The sequence below is a fragment of the Pseudophryne corroboree genome, chromosome 2, assembly GCF_028390025.1.
Source record: "Pseudophryne corroboree isolate aPseCor3 chromosome 2, aPseCor3.hap2, whole genome shotgun sequence".
In the NCBI taxonomy this organism is placed as follows: Eukaryota; Metazoa; Chordata; class Amphibia; order Anura; family Myobatrachidae; genus Pseudophryne; species Pseudophryne corroboree.
The window spans coordinates 140,242,406-140,260,722 of NC_086445.1; the positions used below are offsets into that span (position 1 = coordinate 140,242,406).

An 18,317-nucleotide genomic window follows, 5' to 3' on the forward strand; every position below is an offset into this window, starting at 1 on the left:
TAGTATCCATTCAGGCAGCAATGCGAGTGATGGGATCTATGGTATCTACATTCGACATGGTGGAATATGCTTAATTCCACTCGAGGCCCCTTCAACGTCTGATGCTTTTCAGATAGAATGGACTGCATCAGATGATAAAAATCCAGACTATGGTCCTTCCTCGGGAAGTATGGAGGTCGTTACGGAGGTCCATCTGGAAAAAGGGCGACCCTTTTGGTTCTCAGAGTAGGAGATTCTGACAACGGATGCCAGTCTTTGGGGCTGGGGAGAAGTGTCAGAAAAAGTTTTGCTTCCAGGGGCAGTGGACCAAGGAAGAAAGTTGCCTGCCAATAAATATATTGGAACTTCTGTCAGTGATATGGGTGTTTCAGCTGGCCAATTACTTATTGCCCAGGGTGATTTGGAAAATCAAACAAGAACAGGGCGCCGTCATACTAATAGCTCCGGCATGGCCCAGAAGACATTGATACACAGATCTGCAGAGGTTGTCCGGGAATATTTCATTTCTACTGCCTCAACGTCCAGATCTATTGTGTCAGGGTCCTTGTCATTACAAACACCTAGATTGGCTGTCTTTTACGGCGTGGCTTTTGAGAAATCCATCCTGAAAGCAAAAGAATTTTCACAACAGGTCATTTAAACAATGCTTGGTACAAGGAACCATCCTCGGCTCGCATTTTTTATTGGTTATGGCATGCTTATATTCAGTGGTTCACTGCCAGAAATTATGACCCGAGGTCTTTCAGAGTTTCAAGAGTTCTAACATTCCTTCAGGCAGGAATGGATAAAAGTCTGCGTGTGTATTCCTTAAAAGTACAAGTGTCTGCACTAACTGTATGGTTCCAAAAGGAAAAATGCTAACCTACAGAATGTTCGCACTTTTTTTCAAGGAATGCTTCACATTCAGCTTTCTTTTGTTCCCCCTACAGCCCCTTGGGATCTAGAAATGTTCATATATATTGGTAGATGCTCAATTAGCTTAGTGATATCATTCAGGTGCTCGAAAGGGAGGGGTATTTCTAAGCAAGAAAAAAAGGCATTTGTTTCCCCCAGCACCCTGAATGATAACCGTAACCAGATATAAATTCCACATAATACAGTAATAGAATTCAGAGATCTTCGTTACACATACTTGCGCAAATGTGTGAATAAGCCCCAAAGCCGCATCAAGGCGTCTCTGCATATTTGGGGTCCCTAGCGCTATATCTAGGTGCAGGGTGTGGCACCCCAAAACACCAGCATAAGCCAGAAAGCCAGGCGTAGCATACCAGTGAAAAAACTATAGTGTTAATAAATTAGTATTTAGGAAGCCGAAGCTATAGAGAAAGTGATACAAAAATGAAATGCAATTAAAATAGAGAAATAGTGTTAAAAAATTAATAAGTGAAAAGTGTTAATAGAATGTAAGGGTATGCCACACTAAGGCCATCCAGCTCAGCCAGTCCAGAGGCACCACACCTCACACCTCCATTACCCCAATCTGGGTCTAAGATTAACCAGCAAGGAGCCACATGATAATGGCTCCTTACTACAATATGTCTAAGCTAAGAGCTACCTACCTTGGAGCAACCCCATAATGCTCCATGTGGCACGTCAGGGCCTGCACCTCCTCCTAATGCAGGAACCTCTCTGCCTCTCACAACAAACATATATATTGGTAGATGCTCAATTAGCTTAGTGATATCATTCAGGTGCTCGAAAGGGAGGGGTATTTCTAAGCAAGAAAAAAAGGCATTTGTTTCCCCCAGCACCCTGAATGATAACCGTAACCAGATATAAATTCCACATAATAATAGAATTCAGAGATCTTCGTTACACATATTTGCGCAAATGTGTGAATATGCCCCAAAGCTGCATCAAGGTGTCTCTGTATATTTGGGGTCCCTAGCGCTACATCTAGGTGCAGGGTGTGGCACCCCAAAACACCAGCATAAGCCAGAAAGCCCAGCGTAGCATACCAGTGAAAAAACTATAGTGTTAATAAATTAGTATTTAGGAAGCCGAAGCGATCTATAAATGTTATCATGTTGCCCTCCTTTTCTGATATTTCATCCAGATAGAGCAGTTCTCCGAACTAGATCTGGTTATCTTCCTAAGGTGATCTTTAAATTACACCTCAATGAAGAGATTGTTGTTCCGGCTTTTCAGGGACCGGATTTCTCTGCGGGAGATGCATCATTGAATGTAGTCTGGGCGTTAAGGATCATACCAGTGCCATCAGCAAGACAGACACTCTCTTCGTATTTCACTAGAGAGAATGGCCTGCTGACAAGCAGACACTGACGAGGTGGCTTCGGATGACTATTTCAGAAGCATACTCTCAAGCTGATCTCCCTATTCTGACTAATGTCTCTGCTCACTCTACTCGTAAGGTAGATCAGCACAATGTGGTGCTTCAGCTGAAAGATATGTAAGGCAGCAACATGGGTTTCCATTAACACATTCATTAGACATTATGCCTTTGATACCTTTGTCTCTCAGGACGCTGCATTCGGGCGAAGGATTCTGCTGTTCAATCAGGAGCGTCCCCGCCACTAAATTTGCTTTGGAACATCCCAATGTTTATCTTGTGGATAATCTGTGGATCCTGCAGGAGAAATACGTAGTTATGGTAGACTTACCGTCGCTAACTCTGTCTCCTAAGTCCACAGTATCAACAAGGATCCCACCCTGACGCACCTGATTTGATGATCCTTATACCTACTAACCTCTTCCTTCTTGCACGGAAAGGTGTGCATGTGTGTTCTTCTCGCCTGATTAGGGCTCTCTATGATGCTTCTGCCTTGAGCTTTGTAAATTAAATTGCCTGAGCCAGGAGGCGGGGATATAGGAGACTGGCCCACTGCATTCTGGGAGGCCGAAAGCTTTAATCGTTGGTGCCATTCTGCTGACGCTACCTTATATCCCAATATGGATCCTGTGGACATAGGAGAAATAGAGTTATCGATGTTAAGTCTACCACACTGACGTATTTCTCCCCCCCCCCCCCCCTCCCTCCGTTTCTATATGCTGGTGCCCCAATGCACTTACCCCACTCACATATACCAGATTCGCAGCAATATATAAATCCTGTCAACCTCATAAACATTACATGTCTCCCATCATCCTCAAATCACTAAAATGTGCCTTTGGGAATGCACACTCTGTTTGTAACAAATTTACATTCATCTATGACCTATTCATCTCTAACAACTTCAACATGCTGGCTATAACAGAAACATGACATACATTTAAATCACTTCTCAACCCTCTCTCAGGCAACCTACCATCCACTATCAATGCTTGGAGGGTGATGGGAGACTTGTGATGTTTATGAGGTTAATAGGATTTATATATTGCTGCGAATCAGTTGAATGTGAGTGCGGTAAGTGGCTGGGGCCCGGATTTGGTGAAATGTCACCAGCTTATAGAAACGGGGTGGGGGAGAGAAATATAGGTTTGTGATTATTTTTTTATGGTGACAGGCTGTGCATGTTATTGTCAATGTTTAAAGATAAGTAAACCTCTCATGAAGTTTATAAGAGGGGAGTGTATAATTGAGGCAGCAATGTGTACAGAGGGGTGAGTTGCATGGAGAGTGAATGATGTAATTGCTTTGGAGAAAATACCAGGGTGCAATATTGTGAACAGCAATTTGCGGTACATGGTGTATTGGAAATAAAACTAAGGTTATTTAGGCTTAGATTGTAATGAAGTTGCAGTTGTTAAAGTTAATCGTTAAAACACCTGTTTGCTGATGTTGTTTAGCTGTTCATTTTCAAACACTTAGTGTTATGAACATTTTGTGTATGTGGGCATACATTGACTATAACAGCTGACCCTAGATTGCATCTAAAGGTATACTATGGCTAATTAATACAGGCTACCAGTGAGGCAAATGTTTAGCTGATGAAAAGCGAAAATTATACTGTATTTCACTATGCAAACACCAGCTCAGTATGCCCTACAATTAACTATGCATCACTGAGCAAAATGTCAAACCATGATATTACAGCTGGTTTTAAAAATACTGTATACAAATTGGTTGCATAGTGTTCTCAGACAGTGTGAGGATTTCAGATTTAAAGATATGAACAAACGTTTAAATACACAGATAAGTTTGCATGAGGTTGAAAGGCTGGTTGATTTTCTGGTAGTTCTTAGCTGTAAAGATGATTGGATGTATGTTTTCAATCTGCTTTTGTACTGTTTAAGTCCTGGATAAGTTTTGAATTGTTGTAAAATTTCATAACCTTTTTAAAAAACAAACAAATAAAAAAAACCTTTATAATAAGATCCATTGACCAGCCTAGCAGTTCTCCTTAAGAATGGATACTAGGCATGTGCGTTCAATACTTGCAATGAAGGCCCAACAACTCACCCCCAACTACAAAGCCTGCAATAAAACTCCACTAAAAACAAACATTGAGAGAGCAGATTACCAACACTTTATCTAGTACAGACTAATAACAGCTGATATAAATATTGGCAATGTAATTGCCCAAATGTAATAAATTCAGACTGCAGCACATATTCAACATTCAGCCTAGCACTGCAAGGGTTCAGTGTAATTACCCAAATATGATAAATTCAGACTGCAGCATTTATTCAGTATCCAGCCCAGAACGGCAAGAGTTCATTGTAATTTACTTGTAATGATCCTAGATCCTCACCCACATACAGTATATGTCTAATATCCAGTCACCATTTGTGAGTATAAAATCTAATATTGCTTCTTTGCGAGCTGGATCCCTCTTCAATTGTTTTAGCAGGGCGCCGGTAAAAGGGCAGAAGGTGCATTTTGCCCTTTAAAAATTAGTCTGCACGGTGCCCTGCTAAAACAGGCCAGCGTGAAGTCTAGTAGTTGAACTTGCAAAAGATCCCTCCCAATTTCTCGGTCTCAATCACTTACAGTACATGTGACATAGGCAAAAGCAGAGAATAAAGAGTGGGAGACAGAGCTGGGGGGCAGTAGATGAAGTCTCTCTGCATGTTTCCTACCACTGAACTACATCCTTTTTATTTGTTTGAAGATAAATAAATAAACATCAAATAAAAATGTATTAAACTTATATTTACCATGTTCTTAAGGTCCGTACACACTTAACGATAAAGTGAGCGACGTCGCTCATTTTCCCCCTTCTTGAGCGACGTCGCTCATTTTATCGTCAAGTGTGTATGCCACCAGCGACGACCGATGCGCTGCCCCACGGGTCGGCAACGATCGTCGCTGTCGGTAGGGCATGCATGAAGGATGTGGACTGTCGTCCACGACCTTCATGCAGGGCTGGCGGGGGCGTGACGTCACTGAGCGATATGAGCAGTCATATCGCTCAGTGTGTATAGTCGGCCGCCGGCCCGGGAGGGGGAAACATTAGACGATGTCGCTCACAGAGCGACATCGTCTAATGTGTATGGGCCTTTAGAGTGTGTTCTTGCTTTTTTTCCGGTGGGTTATAATTGGTCATGTAGGAGACATCCTGACTGCTGTGTATAAAGTTGATCACAGTAGTAAAGTTTCTTTTTATGAAGTGGTCCGTTTATTTAACTCTTGTATTTATCTTTCATTGTGATCTTATCTATCACCCTCCATAATACTTTTTTTTCTTTTTTGATAAAGCGTTTGCCAGATAAAAAATAAAATAATAACTAGTATTATTTTTAACGTTTATTTTTACTTGTAATATGACACCTTTTGAGGGTTTTTTGTGTTGTTTTTTCATTGTAAAACACATTTCTCTTTGTTTATTTGCAGTACCTGTGGTCAAGCAGACTTGGGAAAAGAATGCTGTACATCTTCAATATTACAGTGATCATGCAGATCCCACAATCCCAACAATAGATTTAGGGATACCGAATGTTGAAAGAGGTATGATTACAATTTAGATTCACATTGCTGACCTAAAACAATTGTGTACTGTACATCTGTATAAACTCGTTTTGAGGAATTGCAAATTAAAGGGAAATAATTAGCTTAATGTCGCCACTAATTATGTTCTATTTGCTCTCCCTATCCGATTATTCACTCAATAACTGTCACATCCTCTCATCATTGTTTTGCTTACATATAGACAGGGCCGGATTAAGGCTTGTGGGGGCCCCCACTAAGTAAATTGATGGCAACTCCCTTTTGTATGTTGAGACTCCCCCCTCCCCCCCCCCCCCCTGCCGCCCAGAGCATTACCTGGTAGAGCAGGGTGCCCATATAGCACACACAGAGATACCCGCCCCCCCCCCCCCTCCCCCTCCCACCGGAGTGTTATCTGGAAGTGCGGGGAGCCAATAGAACACTCCACCCCCGGAGAGGGAAGTGCGGAGCGTAAAGGGCTGACTTTAGTAGAAAGAGATTTAAAGGGGTGTGGAACTAGCGTGTAAGTAGAGTGAGTCAGGAATCACAATGCTTGCAACAGAGGCTCGAGGGTGGCCCCATTGGTTTGTATTGCATAACGGGAGCTGGCTGGAATGTTTGTTTTGTATTGCTGGCATTTGCCATATAATATATGTGATATACAGTATATAACTCATATGTCTGGTAGTTAGGACAGCATCTTTCTGCATCATGAGCATTCTGTTTATTTCTTTTAATCTGTTGCTATTTGTAAATTGAGGTTGCTTTTAGAGGTACCTTACATGATATCCCAATAAACATCTACAGCTACTAGTTACTGGGGTTCAGCGATGGAAGTGGTCAGGACCTCCCTGTTAGTAATAGGAGCTGCTGCTGTTCCTGGTCCTGAGCAAGGTGCAGGACACGTACAGGATCTGGCTGGATGCTTCTTTCAGCGTCATGTAGTAACTAATAATGTGACGATGTGTGTATTCCTTCAGAACAACCCTGCTGGGTGTAGAGCATCTTTTACACTTATTATGCAGACACACCCATTACTTATCCCAAAGAGCTTACAATTGAGTATACTCATTAATCTACAGCATTGACCACTTTAAACACAAAATATGTTAGTGTGCCTTATAACCTCTTAAGTCCCATGCGCAGCTTCCGGGCTGATGAGTGCAAATTTTCCTCCAGTATTTTCTGATATTTGTTCGGGATGCAAAGAAAAATCCACAAATAACTTCAGCTGAAATACAGGACTCTCTGAAAAAAAGTGGTGTGGTTGTTTCAAGATGCACAATAAGGAGGCATTTGAAGAAAAATGGGCTGCATGGTCGAGTCGCCAGAAGAAAGCCATCACTACGCAAATGCCACAAAGCATCCCGCTTACAATACTCCAAACAGCACAGAGACAAGCCGCAAAACTTCAGGAACAAAGTCATTTGGAGTGATGAGACCAAAATTGAACTTTTTGGCCACAACCATAAACGTTACATTTGGAGAGGAGTCAACAAGGCCTATGATGAAAGGTACACCATTCCTACTGTGAAACACGGAGGTGGATCGCTGATGTTTTGGGGATGTGTGAGCTACAAAGGCACTGGAAACTTGGTCAAAATTGATGGCAAGATGAATGCAGCATGTTATCAGAAAATACTGGAGGAAAATTTGCACTCATCAGCCCGGAAGCTGCGCATGGGACGTACTTGGACGTTCCAACATGACAATGATCTAAAACACAAGGCCAAGTCGACCTGTCATTTGCTACAGCAGAATAAAGTGAAGGTTCTGGAGTGGCCATCTCAGTCTCCTGACCTCAATATCATTGAGCCAATCTGGGGAGATCTCAAACGTGCAGTTCATGCAAGACAGCCCAAGAATTTACAGGAACTGGAGGTTTTTTGCCAAGAAGAATGTGCAGCTTTACCATCTGAGAAAATAAAGAGCCTCATCCACAACTACCACAAAAGATTTCAAGCTGTCATTGATGTTAAAGGGGGCAATACACGGTATTAAGAACTGGGGTATGTAAACTTTTGATCAGGGTCGTTTCTGTTGTCATTATGATTTAAAAAGAGTAAACACAGTTGTTTGACAATAAATGGCTTTACCCAACCACTAACCATGAGTGAAAGAAAAGTTTGTGAGTTATCATTCATATTCTCTGACAAATGGCCAGAAAATCACAAATTCTGCACGAGTATGTAAACTTATGAGCACAAGTGTGTGTGTGTGTGTGTGTGTGTGTGTGTGTGTGTGTGTGTGTGTGTGTGTGTGTGTGTGTGTATATATTATTATTATTATTTTTTATTTTTTTTAATCCCATTTCTTATATTAAATATTTATATATATATACCGGTATATATATATATATATATATATATTTTTTTTTTTTTTTTTACATACTGTATATCTGATTTTTATTAGAGGTTTAAGCCACCATTGGTCGCATATACCCATATTCTTCTGTTTGAGATTCAATTGCATAGGGATTTACCATTCAATTTTCCTTGCGGGGTTGCAGATGCCCTATATATGGTTTGGGGAGTGTCTGTACAAAAAAAAAATATTTCATATAGTATTTGTGCAATAATCTTCTGAGATTTCAATCTTTTTTTTGCATGTGACGCAGTATTTCTCCATTGTTCATACATATATATATAGGGTGTAGTACTGCTGACCGGCGGTCAGCTTACCGACGCCGGGATCCCGGCAGCATACAGACGCCGGGATCCCGGCGGGGAGGGGCGAGTGCAGCAAGCCCCTTGCGGGCTTGGTGGCGACCTGCGGTCGCCACGGGTTCTATCCCCATTCTGTGGGTGTCGTGGACACCCACGAGTGGAAATAGTCCCTGTTGGTCGGCATGCCGACCATCGGGATAGTGAGCCGTCGGGCTCGTGGAGGAGGTAATGTGACTGTCGTTCAGCTGACCGGCGGTCACATGAATACCACCCCATATATATATATATATATATATATATATATATATATATATATATATATATAATGCTCAAAAAAATAAAGGGAACACTTAAACAACACATCCTAGATCTGAATGAATGAAATATTCTTATTAAATACTTTGTTCTTCACATAGTTGAATGTGCTGACAAAAAATCACACAAAAATTATCAATGGAAATCAAATTTATTAACCCATGGAGGTCTGGATTTGGAGTCACCCTCAAAATTAAAGTGGAAAAACACACTACAGGCTGATCCAACTTTGATGTAATGTCCTTAAAACAAGTCAAAATGAGGCTCAGTAGTGTGTGTGGCCTCCACGTGCCTGTATGACCTCCCTACAATGCATGGGCATGCTCCTGATGAGGTGGCGGATGGTCTCCTGAGGGATCTCCTCCCAGACCTGGACTAAAGCATCCGCCAACTCCTGGACAGTCTGTGGTGCAACGTGGCGTTGGTGGATGGAGTGAGACATGATGTCCCAGATGTGCTCAATTGGATTCAGGTTTGGGGAACGGGCGGGACAGTCCATAGCATCAATGCCTTCGTCTTGCAGGAACTGCTGACACACTCCAGCCACATGAGGTCTAGCATTGTCTTGCATTAGGAGGAACCCAGGGCCAACCGCACCAGCATATGGTCTTATAAGGGGTCTGAGGATCTCATCTCGGTACCTAATGGCAGTCAGGCTACCTCTGGCGAGCACATGGAGGGCTGTGTGGCCCCCCAAAGAAATGCCACCCCACACCATTACTGACCCACTGCCAAACCGGTCATGCTGGAGGATGTTGCAGGCAGCAGAACGTTCTCCTTAGCGTCTCCAGACTCTGTCACGTCTGTCACATGTGCTCAGTGAGAACCTGCTTTCATCTGTGAAGAGCACAGGGCGCCAGTGGCGAATTTGCCAATCTTGGTGTTCTCTGGCAAATGCCAAACATCCTGCACGGTGTTGGGCTGTAAGCACAACCCCCACCTGTGGATGTTGGGCCCTCATACCACCCTTATGGAGTCTGTTTCTGATCGTTTGAGTAGACACATGCACATTTGTGGCTTGCTGGAGGTCATTTTGCAGGGCTCTGGCAGTGCTCCTCCTGTTCCTCCTTGCACAAAGGCGTAGGTAGCGGCCCTGCTGCTGGGTTATTGCCCTCCTACGGCCTCCTCCATGTCTCCTGATGTACTGCCCTGTCTCCTGGTAGCGCCTCCATGCTCTGGACACTACGCTGACAGACACAGCTAACCTTCTTGCCACAGCTCGCATTGATGTGCCATCCTGGATGAGCTGCACTACCTGAGGCACTTGTGTGGGTTGTAGGGAGGTCATACATGCACATGGAGGCCACACACACTACTGAGCCTCATTTTGACTTGTTTTAAGGACATTACATCAAAGATGGATCAGCCTGTAGAGTGTTTTTCCACTTTAATTTTGAGTGTGACTCCAAATCCAGACCTCCATGGGTTAATAAATTTGCTTTCCATTGATCATTTTTGTGTGATTTTGTTGTCCGCACATTCAACTATGTAAAGATTAAAGTATTTAATAAGAATATGTAATTCATTCAGATCTAGGATGTGTTATTTTAGTGTTCCCTTTATTTCTCTGACGTCCTAGTGGATGCTGGGAACTCCGTAAGGACCATGGGGAATAGACGGGCTCCGCAGGAGACTGGGCACTCTAAAAAAAGATTAGGTACTATCTGGTGTGCACTGGCTCCTCCCTCTATGCCCCTCCTCCAGGCCTCAGTTAGAATCTGTGCCCGGCCAGAGCTGGGTGCTCCTAGTGGGCTCTCCTGAGCTTACTAGAAAAGAAAGTATTTATTAGGTTTTTTATTTTCAGTGAGTTTCTGCTGGCAACAGACTCACTGCTACGTGGGACTAAGGGGAGAGAAGCAAACCTACCTGCTTGCAGCTAGCTTGTGCTTCTTAGGCTACTGGACACCATTAGCTCCAGAGCGTTCGAACACAGGCACCTGCCCTCGATCGTCCGTTCCCGGAGCCGCGCCGCCGTCCCCCTTGCAGAGCCAGAAGAACAGAAGCTGGAAGATGTCGAAATCGGCGGCTGAAGACTCCTGTCTTCATTAAGGTAGCGCACCGCACCGCAGCTGTGCGCCATTGCTCCCAGCACACTTACACACTCCGGTCACTGTAGGGTGCAGGGCACTGGGGGGGGGGGGGGGGGGGCGCCCTGGGCTGCAATTGAGGTACCTTTGGCACAAAATCATACATATATATAGTCTAGCACTGTATATATGTAAAAACCCCCGCCATTATTTTACACTAAAAGCGGGACAGAAGCCCGCCACTGAGGGGGCGGGGCCTTCTTCCTCAGCACACCAGCGCCATTTTCCCTTCACAGCTCCGCTGGAAGCACGCTCCCCAGGCTCTCCCCTGCAGTATCCAGGTACAAGACGGGTTAAAAAGAGAGGGGGGGCACATAAATTTAGGTGCAAATCGATAGACAAGCAGCTATTGGGAAAATCACTTATTAGCAGTGTAAATCCCTGTGTTATATAGCGCTGTGGTGTGTGCTGGCATACTCTGTCTCTCCAAAGGCTTTGTGGGGTCCTGTCCTCAGTCTGAGCATTCCCTGTGTGTGTGCGGTGTGTCGGTACGGCTGTGTCGACATGTTTGATGAGGAAGGTTACGTGGAGGCGGAGCAAGGGCAGATAAGTGTGGTGTCGGGGCCGACACCAGATTGGATGGATATGTGGAAGGTCTTAAATGACAATGTAAACTCCTTACATAAAAGGTTTGATGACGCTGCAGCCTTGGGACAGCCGGGGTCTCAGCCCGCGCCTGCCCAGGCGACTCAGAAGCCGTCTGGGGCTCATAAACGCCCTCTAGCTCAGATGGTTGACACTGATGCCGACACGGAGTCCGACTCCTGTGTCGACGATGATGAGGCACATTTACAGTCTAAAATGACTAAGGCCATCCGATGCATGATTATTGCAATGAAAAATGTATTACACATTTCTGAGAGTAACCCGGTTAATACCAAGAGGGTTTATATGTTTGGGGAGAAAAAGCAGCCATTGACTTTTCCCCCATCTGATGAATTAAATGAATTGTGCGAAGAAGCGTGGAGTTCCCCTGATAAGAAATTAGTGATTTCTAAGAGGTTACTGATGGCGTACCCTTTCCCGCCAACGGACAGGTTACGTTGGGAAACATCCCCTAGGGTGGACAAGGCGCTGACACGCTTATCTAAAAAGGTGGCCCTGCCGTCTCAGGATACGGCCGCCCTAAAGGAGCCTGCGGATAGAAAGCAGGAAGCTATCCTGAAGTCAGTATATACACACTCTGGTACTCTACTGAGACCTGCTGTTGCTTCAGCCTGGATGTGTAGTGCTGTAGCAGCGTGGACAGATACTCTGTTAGACGACATAAATTCCCTCGACAGAGATACTGTTTTGCTAACCCTGGGCCATAGCAAAGACGTCGTCTTATATATGCGAGATGCTCAGAGGGACATTTGCCTGCTGGGCTCTAGAATTAATGCTATGTCCATTTCTGCCAGGAGGGTCTTATGGACTCGGCAATGGACAAGAGATGCTGATTCTAAAAAACACATGGAGGTTTTGCCTTATAAGGGTGAGGAATTGTTTGGGGACGGTCTGTCGGACCTCGTGTCTACAGCGACAGCTGGAAAGTCCACTTTCTTGCCTCAGGTTTCCTCACAGCCTAAGAAAGCACCGTATTATCAAATGCAGTCCTTTCGTTCCCAAAAAGGCAAGAGGGTCAGGGGTGCATCCTTTCTTGCCAGAGGCAGGGGTAGAGGTAAGAAGCTGCACCATGCAGCAAGTTCCCAGGAACAAAAGTCCTCCCCTGCTTCCACTAAGTCCACCGCATGACGTTGGGGCTCCACAGGCGGAGCCAGATGCGGTGGGGGCGCGTCTCCGAAACTTCAGCAGCCAGTGGGTTCGCTCACAGGTGGATCTCTGGGCTATAGAAATTGTATCTCAGGGATACTAGCTGGAATTCGAAGCGACTCCCCCCCCCCCCCCCCCCCCGCCGTTACCTCAAATCAGCCTTGCCAGCTACCCCCATGGAAAGGGAGGTAGTGCTGGCAGCAGTTCACAAGCTGTACCTCCAGCAAGTGATTGTCAGGGTCCCCCTCCTTCAACAGGGAAGGGGTTACTATTCCACAATGTTTGTGGTACCGAAACCGGACGGTTCGGTGAGACCCATTCTGAATTTAAAGTCCTTGAACACTTATATAAAGAAATTCAAGTTCAAAATGGAATCGCTCAGAGTGGTTATTGCAAGCCTGGAAGAGGGGGATTTTATGGTGTCGCTGGACATCAAAGATGCTTACTTGCATGTCCCCATTTACCCACCTCACCAGGAGTACCTCAGATTTGTGGTACAGGACTGTCATTACAAATTCCAGACGTTGCCGTTTGGCCTGTCCACGGCACCGAGAATATTTACCAAGGTAATGGCCGAAATGATGATACTCCTTCGGCAGAAGGGAGTTATAATTATCCCGTACTTGGACGATCTCCTCATAAAGGCGAGGTCCAGGGAGCAGTTGTTGATCAGCGTAACACTCTCTCAGGAAGTGTTACTACAGCACGGCTGGATTCTGAATGTTCCAAAGTCGCAGCTGATTCCTACGACGCGTCTGCTTTTCCTGGGCATGATTCTGGACACAGAACAGAAGAAGGTGTTTCTCCCGGTGGAGAAGGCCCAGGAATTAGCATCTCTGGTCAGGGACCTCCTGAAACCAAAACAGGTATCGGTGCATCACTGCACGCGAGTCCTGGGAAAGATGGTGGCTTCATATGAAGCCATTCCCTTCGGCAGGTTCCATGCAAGGATCTTTCAGTGGGATCTGTTGGACAAGTGGTCTGGATCGCATCTTCAGATGCATCGGCTGATCACCCTGTCCCCAAGGGCCAGGGTGTCTCTTCTGTGGTGGCTGCAGAGTGCTCACCTTCTCGAGGGCCGCAGGTTCGGCATACAGGACTGGGTCCTGGTGACCACGGATGCAAGCCTCCGAGGGTGGGGGGCAGTCACTCAGGGAAGAAACTTCCAAGGGCTGTGGTCAAGTCTGGAGACTTCTCTACACATAAATATACTGGAACTAAGGGCCATTTACAACGCCCTGAGTCAAGCAGAGCCTCTGTTACGAAACCGGCCAGTGCTGATTCAGTCAGACAACATCACGGCGGTCGCCCATGTAAACCGCCAGGGCGGCACAAGAAGCAGGATGGCAATGGCGGAAGCCACAAAGATTCTTCGATGGGCGGAGAATCACGTGCAAGCACTGTCAGCAGTGTTCATTCTGGGAGTGGACAACTGGGAAGCAGACTTCCTCAGCAGACACGACCTCCACCCGGGAGAGTGGGGACTTCATCAAGAAGTTTTCCAACTGATTGCAAACCGATGGAAACTGCCACAGGTGGACATGATGGCGTCCCGCCTCAACAAAAAGCTAAATCGTTATTGCGCCAGGTCAAGGGACCCTCAGGCGATAGCTGTGGACACCCTAGTGACACCGTGGGTGTACCAGTCGGTATATGTGTTTCCTCCTCTTCCTCTCATACCAAAAGTACTGAGAATAGTAAGAAAGAGAGGAATAAGAACAATACTCATTGTTCCGGACTGGCCAAGAAGGACTTGGTTCCCGGAACTGCAAGAAATGCGCACAGAGGACCCATGGCCTCTGCCTCTCAGACAGGACTTGCTGCAACAAGGGCCCTGTCTGTTCCAAGACTTACCGCGGCTGCGTTTGACGGCATGGCGGTTGAACGCCGGATCCTAGCGGAAAAAGGCATTCCAGATGAAGTCATTCCTACGCTGATAAAAGCTAGGAAAGACGTGACAGCAAAACATTATCACCGTATATGGCGGAAGTATGTTGCTTGGTGTGAGGCCAGGAAGGCCCCTACGGAGGAATTCCAGCTGGGTCGATTCCTGCACTTCCTACAATCAGGGGTGACTATGGGCCTAAAATTGGGGTCCATAAAGGTCCAGATTTCGGCCCTATCCATTTTCTTTCAAAGAGAACTGGCTTCACTGCCTGAGGTTCAGACATTTGTTAAGGGAGTGCTGCATATTCAGCTCCCTTTTGTGCCACCAGTGGCACCCTGGGATCTTAACGTTGTGTTGGATTTCCTGAAATCCCACAGGTTTGAGCCACTTAAGACCGTGGAACTGAAGTATCTCACGTGGAAAGTGGTCATGCTGTTGGCCTTAGCATCGGCTAGGCGTGTGTTGGAATTGGCGTCTTTGTCATGTAAAAGTCCATATCTGATCTTCCATATGGACCGGGCAGAATTGAGGACCCCAATTTCTCCCAAAGGTGGTGTCATCGTTTCATTTGAACCAACCTATTGTGGTGCCTGCGGCTACTAGGGACTTGGAGGACTCCAAGTTGCTGGATGTAGTCAGGGCTTTGAAGATATATGTTTCCAGAACGGCTGGAGTCAGGAAGACTGACTCGCTGTTAATCTTGCATGCACCCAACAAGCTGGGTGCTCCTGCTTCAAAGCAAACTATTGCTCGCTGGATCTGTAGCACGATTCAGCAGGCTCATTCTGCGGCTGGATTGCCGCATCCAAAATCGGTAAAAGCCTATTCCACAAGTAAGGTGGGCTCTTCTTGGGCGGCTTCCCGAGGGGTCTCGGCATTACAGCTTTGCCGAGCTGCTACTTGGTCGGGTTCAAACACATTTGCAAAGTTCTACAAGTTTGATACCCTGGCTGAGGAGGACCTTGTGTTTGCTCATTCGGTGCTGCAGAGTCATCCGCACTCTCCCGCCCGTTTGGGAGCTTTGGTATAATCCCCATGGTACTTACGGAGTTCCCAGCATCCACTAGGACGTCAGAGAAAATAAGAATTTACTCACCGGTAATTCTATTTCTCGTAGTCCGTAGTGGATGCTGGGCGCCCGTCCCAAGTTCGGACTCTCTGCAATACGTGTATATAGTTATTGCTTAACTAAGGGTTATTGTTATGAGCCATCCGTTTAGTGAGGCTCAGTTGTTGTTCATACTGTTAACTGGTTAAGGTTATCACAAGTTGTACGGTGTGGCTGGTATGAGTCTTACCCTGGATTCAAAATTTCCTTTCCTTGTAATGTCAGCTCTTCCGGGCACAGTTTCCCTAACTGAGGTCTGGAGGAGGGGCATAGAGGGAGGAGCCAGTGCACACCAGATAGTACCTAATCTTTTTTTAGAGTGCCCAGTCTCCTGCGGAGCCCGTCTATTCCCCATGGTCCTTATGGAGTTCCCAGCATCCACTACGGACTACGAGAAATAAAATTACCGGTGAGTAAATTCTTATTTTTTTTGAGCAGTGTATGTATGTATATATATATATATATATATATATATATATATATATATATATATAAAAAAATGTGTGTGTGTTTGTGTATATATATATATATATACGAGTCCCAGCAGATCGGCACTCCCATTCAATAGATACAGCTTGCCAAGGTGCCAGCAATAGTGGTAAATACAGATGTGAATAAGCGGCACTCCATGGGCTAGAGTAGGGGTGGGCAAAATACGGCCCGCGGGCCGGATGCGGCCCGCAAACCGATCCTGCCCGGCCCACTGCCTCCCACCAGCGAGCAATGACAAGCAGCCCGACCGGCTGAGCTGCTTGTCATTGCTCTGCACTGCAGTACCTCCAAGCTGCCAGCGGCGCCTCTCTCCCCTGCTGCTGCGTTGTAGCAGCCTCCTCCCTCCTCCAGAGTCCCCAGTGACAACGGCTGTGTTCAGCCGAGAAGGGGGCGGGGCTACGTGCCGATGAGGGGGCGGGGCTACACGGGAACTCAGGGGGCGGGGCTACACGGGACAAGAGCCAGACTGCTACAGATCCATCCTTCCTGCCACTGCCAGCCAGGGCAGTGGCGTCAGACTGTTTTTAGGTTTGGGGGAGAGATCTTTAGCTCTCGCTGTACCAACCCCTCCCGTGTTCTGTCACCATGTCACTGTCACCCCCCCGTGTTCTGTCACTATGTCACACCCCCCGTGTTCTGTCACTGTGTCACCCCCCCGTGTTCTGTCACCATGTCACCCCCATGTTCTGTCACTATGTCACCCCCCCGTGTTCTGTCACTGTGTCACCCCCCCGTGTTCTGTCACTGTGTCACCCCCCCGTGTTCTGTCACTGTCCCCCCCCCGTGTTCTGTCACTATGTCACACCCCCCGTGTTCTGTCACTGTGTCACCTCCCCGTGTTCTGTCACTGTGTCACCTCCCCGTGTTCTGTCACTGTGTCACCTCCCCCCCCGTGTTCTGTCACTGTGTCACCTCCCCGTGTTCTGTCACTGTGTCACACCCCCCGTGTTCTGTCACTGTGTCACCTCCCTGTGTTCTGTCGCTGTCAACCCCACCATGTTCTGTCACCCCCCTCCCCGTGTTCTTTCACTGTGTCACACCCCCCGTGTTCTGTCACCGTGTCACACATCCGTGTTCTGTCACTGTCACCCCCACCGTGTTCTGTCACTGTGTCACACCCCCCATGTTCTGTCACTGTCACCCCCCTCCCCGTGTTCTGTCACCGTGTCACCCCCACCATGTTCTGTCACTGTCACTCCCCCCCCTCCCCGTGTTCTTTCACTCTGTCACACCCCCCGTGTTCTGTCACCGCGTCACACATCTGTGTTCTGTCACTGTCACCCCCCCTCCCCGTGTTCTGTCACTGTGTCACCCCCACCGTTTTCTGTCACTGCGTCACACACCCGTGTTCTGTCACTGTCACCCCCCCCTCCCCGTGTTCTGTCACCGTGTCACCCCCACCGTGTTCTGTCACCGTGTCACACACCCGTGTTCTGTCACCGTGTCACCCCCCCATGTTCTGTCACTGTGTCACCCCCCCATGTTCTGTCACTGTCACCCCCTCCCCGTGTTCTGTCACCCCCACCATGTTCTGTCACTGTCACTCCCCGTGTTCTTTCACTGTGTCACACCCCCCGTGTACTGTCACCGCGTCACACATCCGTGTTCTGTCACCCCCCCCTCCCCGTGTTCTGTCACTGTGTCACCCCCACCGTTTTCTGTCACTGTGTCACACACCCGTGTTCTGTCACTGTCACCCCCCCTCCCCGTGTTCTGTCACCCCCACCGTGTTCTGTCACTGTGTCACCCCCACCGTGTTCTGTCACCGTGTCACCCCCACCGTGTTCTGTCACCGTGTCACACCTTTCCCCAGGGGCCATAAGCCACTGGATAATTTGCTTGCTGCACAATAATTATCCTAAATAAAATGTTAATGTGTAAAAAGGCTCTCTACCTGCCGTAATGTGTGTAAAAGGGGCTCTACCTGGTGTAATGTGTGTAAGTGGCGCTGTGTGGCGCAATTTGAATAATGGACACTATTGTGCAGCCTAATATGAATCTGTATTATTTTTTGCCCACACCCCTTCCACATGAAGCCACATCCCTATATTTTTGGCAAGTGGGGCGAGCTGCTATTTTGTATGTGGCCCTCGGATACTGACAGGAAATGTCAAGTGGCCCCTCAGCTGAAATAATTGCCCACCCCTGGGCTAGAGTAAACAGTCACACCAACGGCAATATC

General features: G+C 46.8%; 1 protein-coding gene across 2 annotated transcripts in view; it reads left to right on the forward strand.

Moving 5' to 3' along the window:
* Positions 1 to 18,317, forward strand: part of B3GLCT (beta 3-glucosyltransferase) — a 1,170,551-nt gene that overhangs the window by 1,071,210 nt on the left and 81,024 nt on the right. For both annotated transcript variants that reach the window (XM_063951761.1, XM_063951762.1), the window contains exon 11: positions 5,735 to 5,848. In XM_063951761.1, the coding sequence (XP_063807831.1) occupies positions 5,735 to 5,848 (114 nt within the window). The remainder of the gene's footprint in view (positions 1 to 5,734; positions 5,849 to 18,317) is intronic.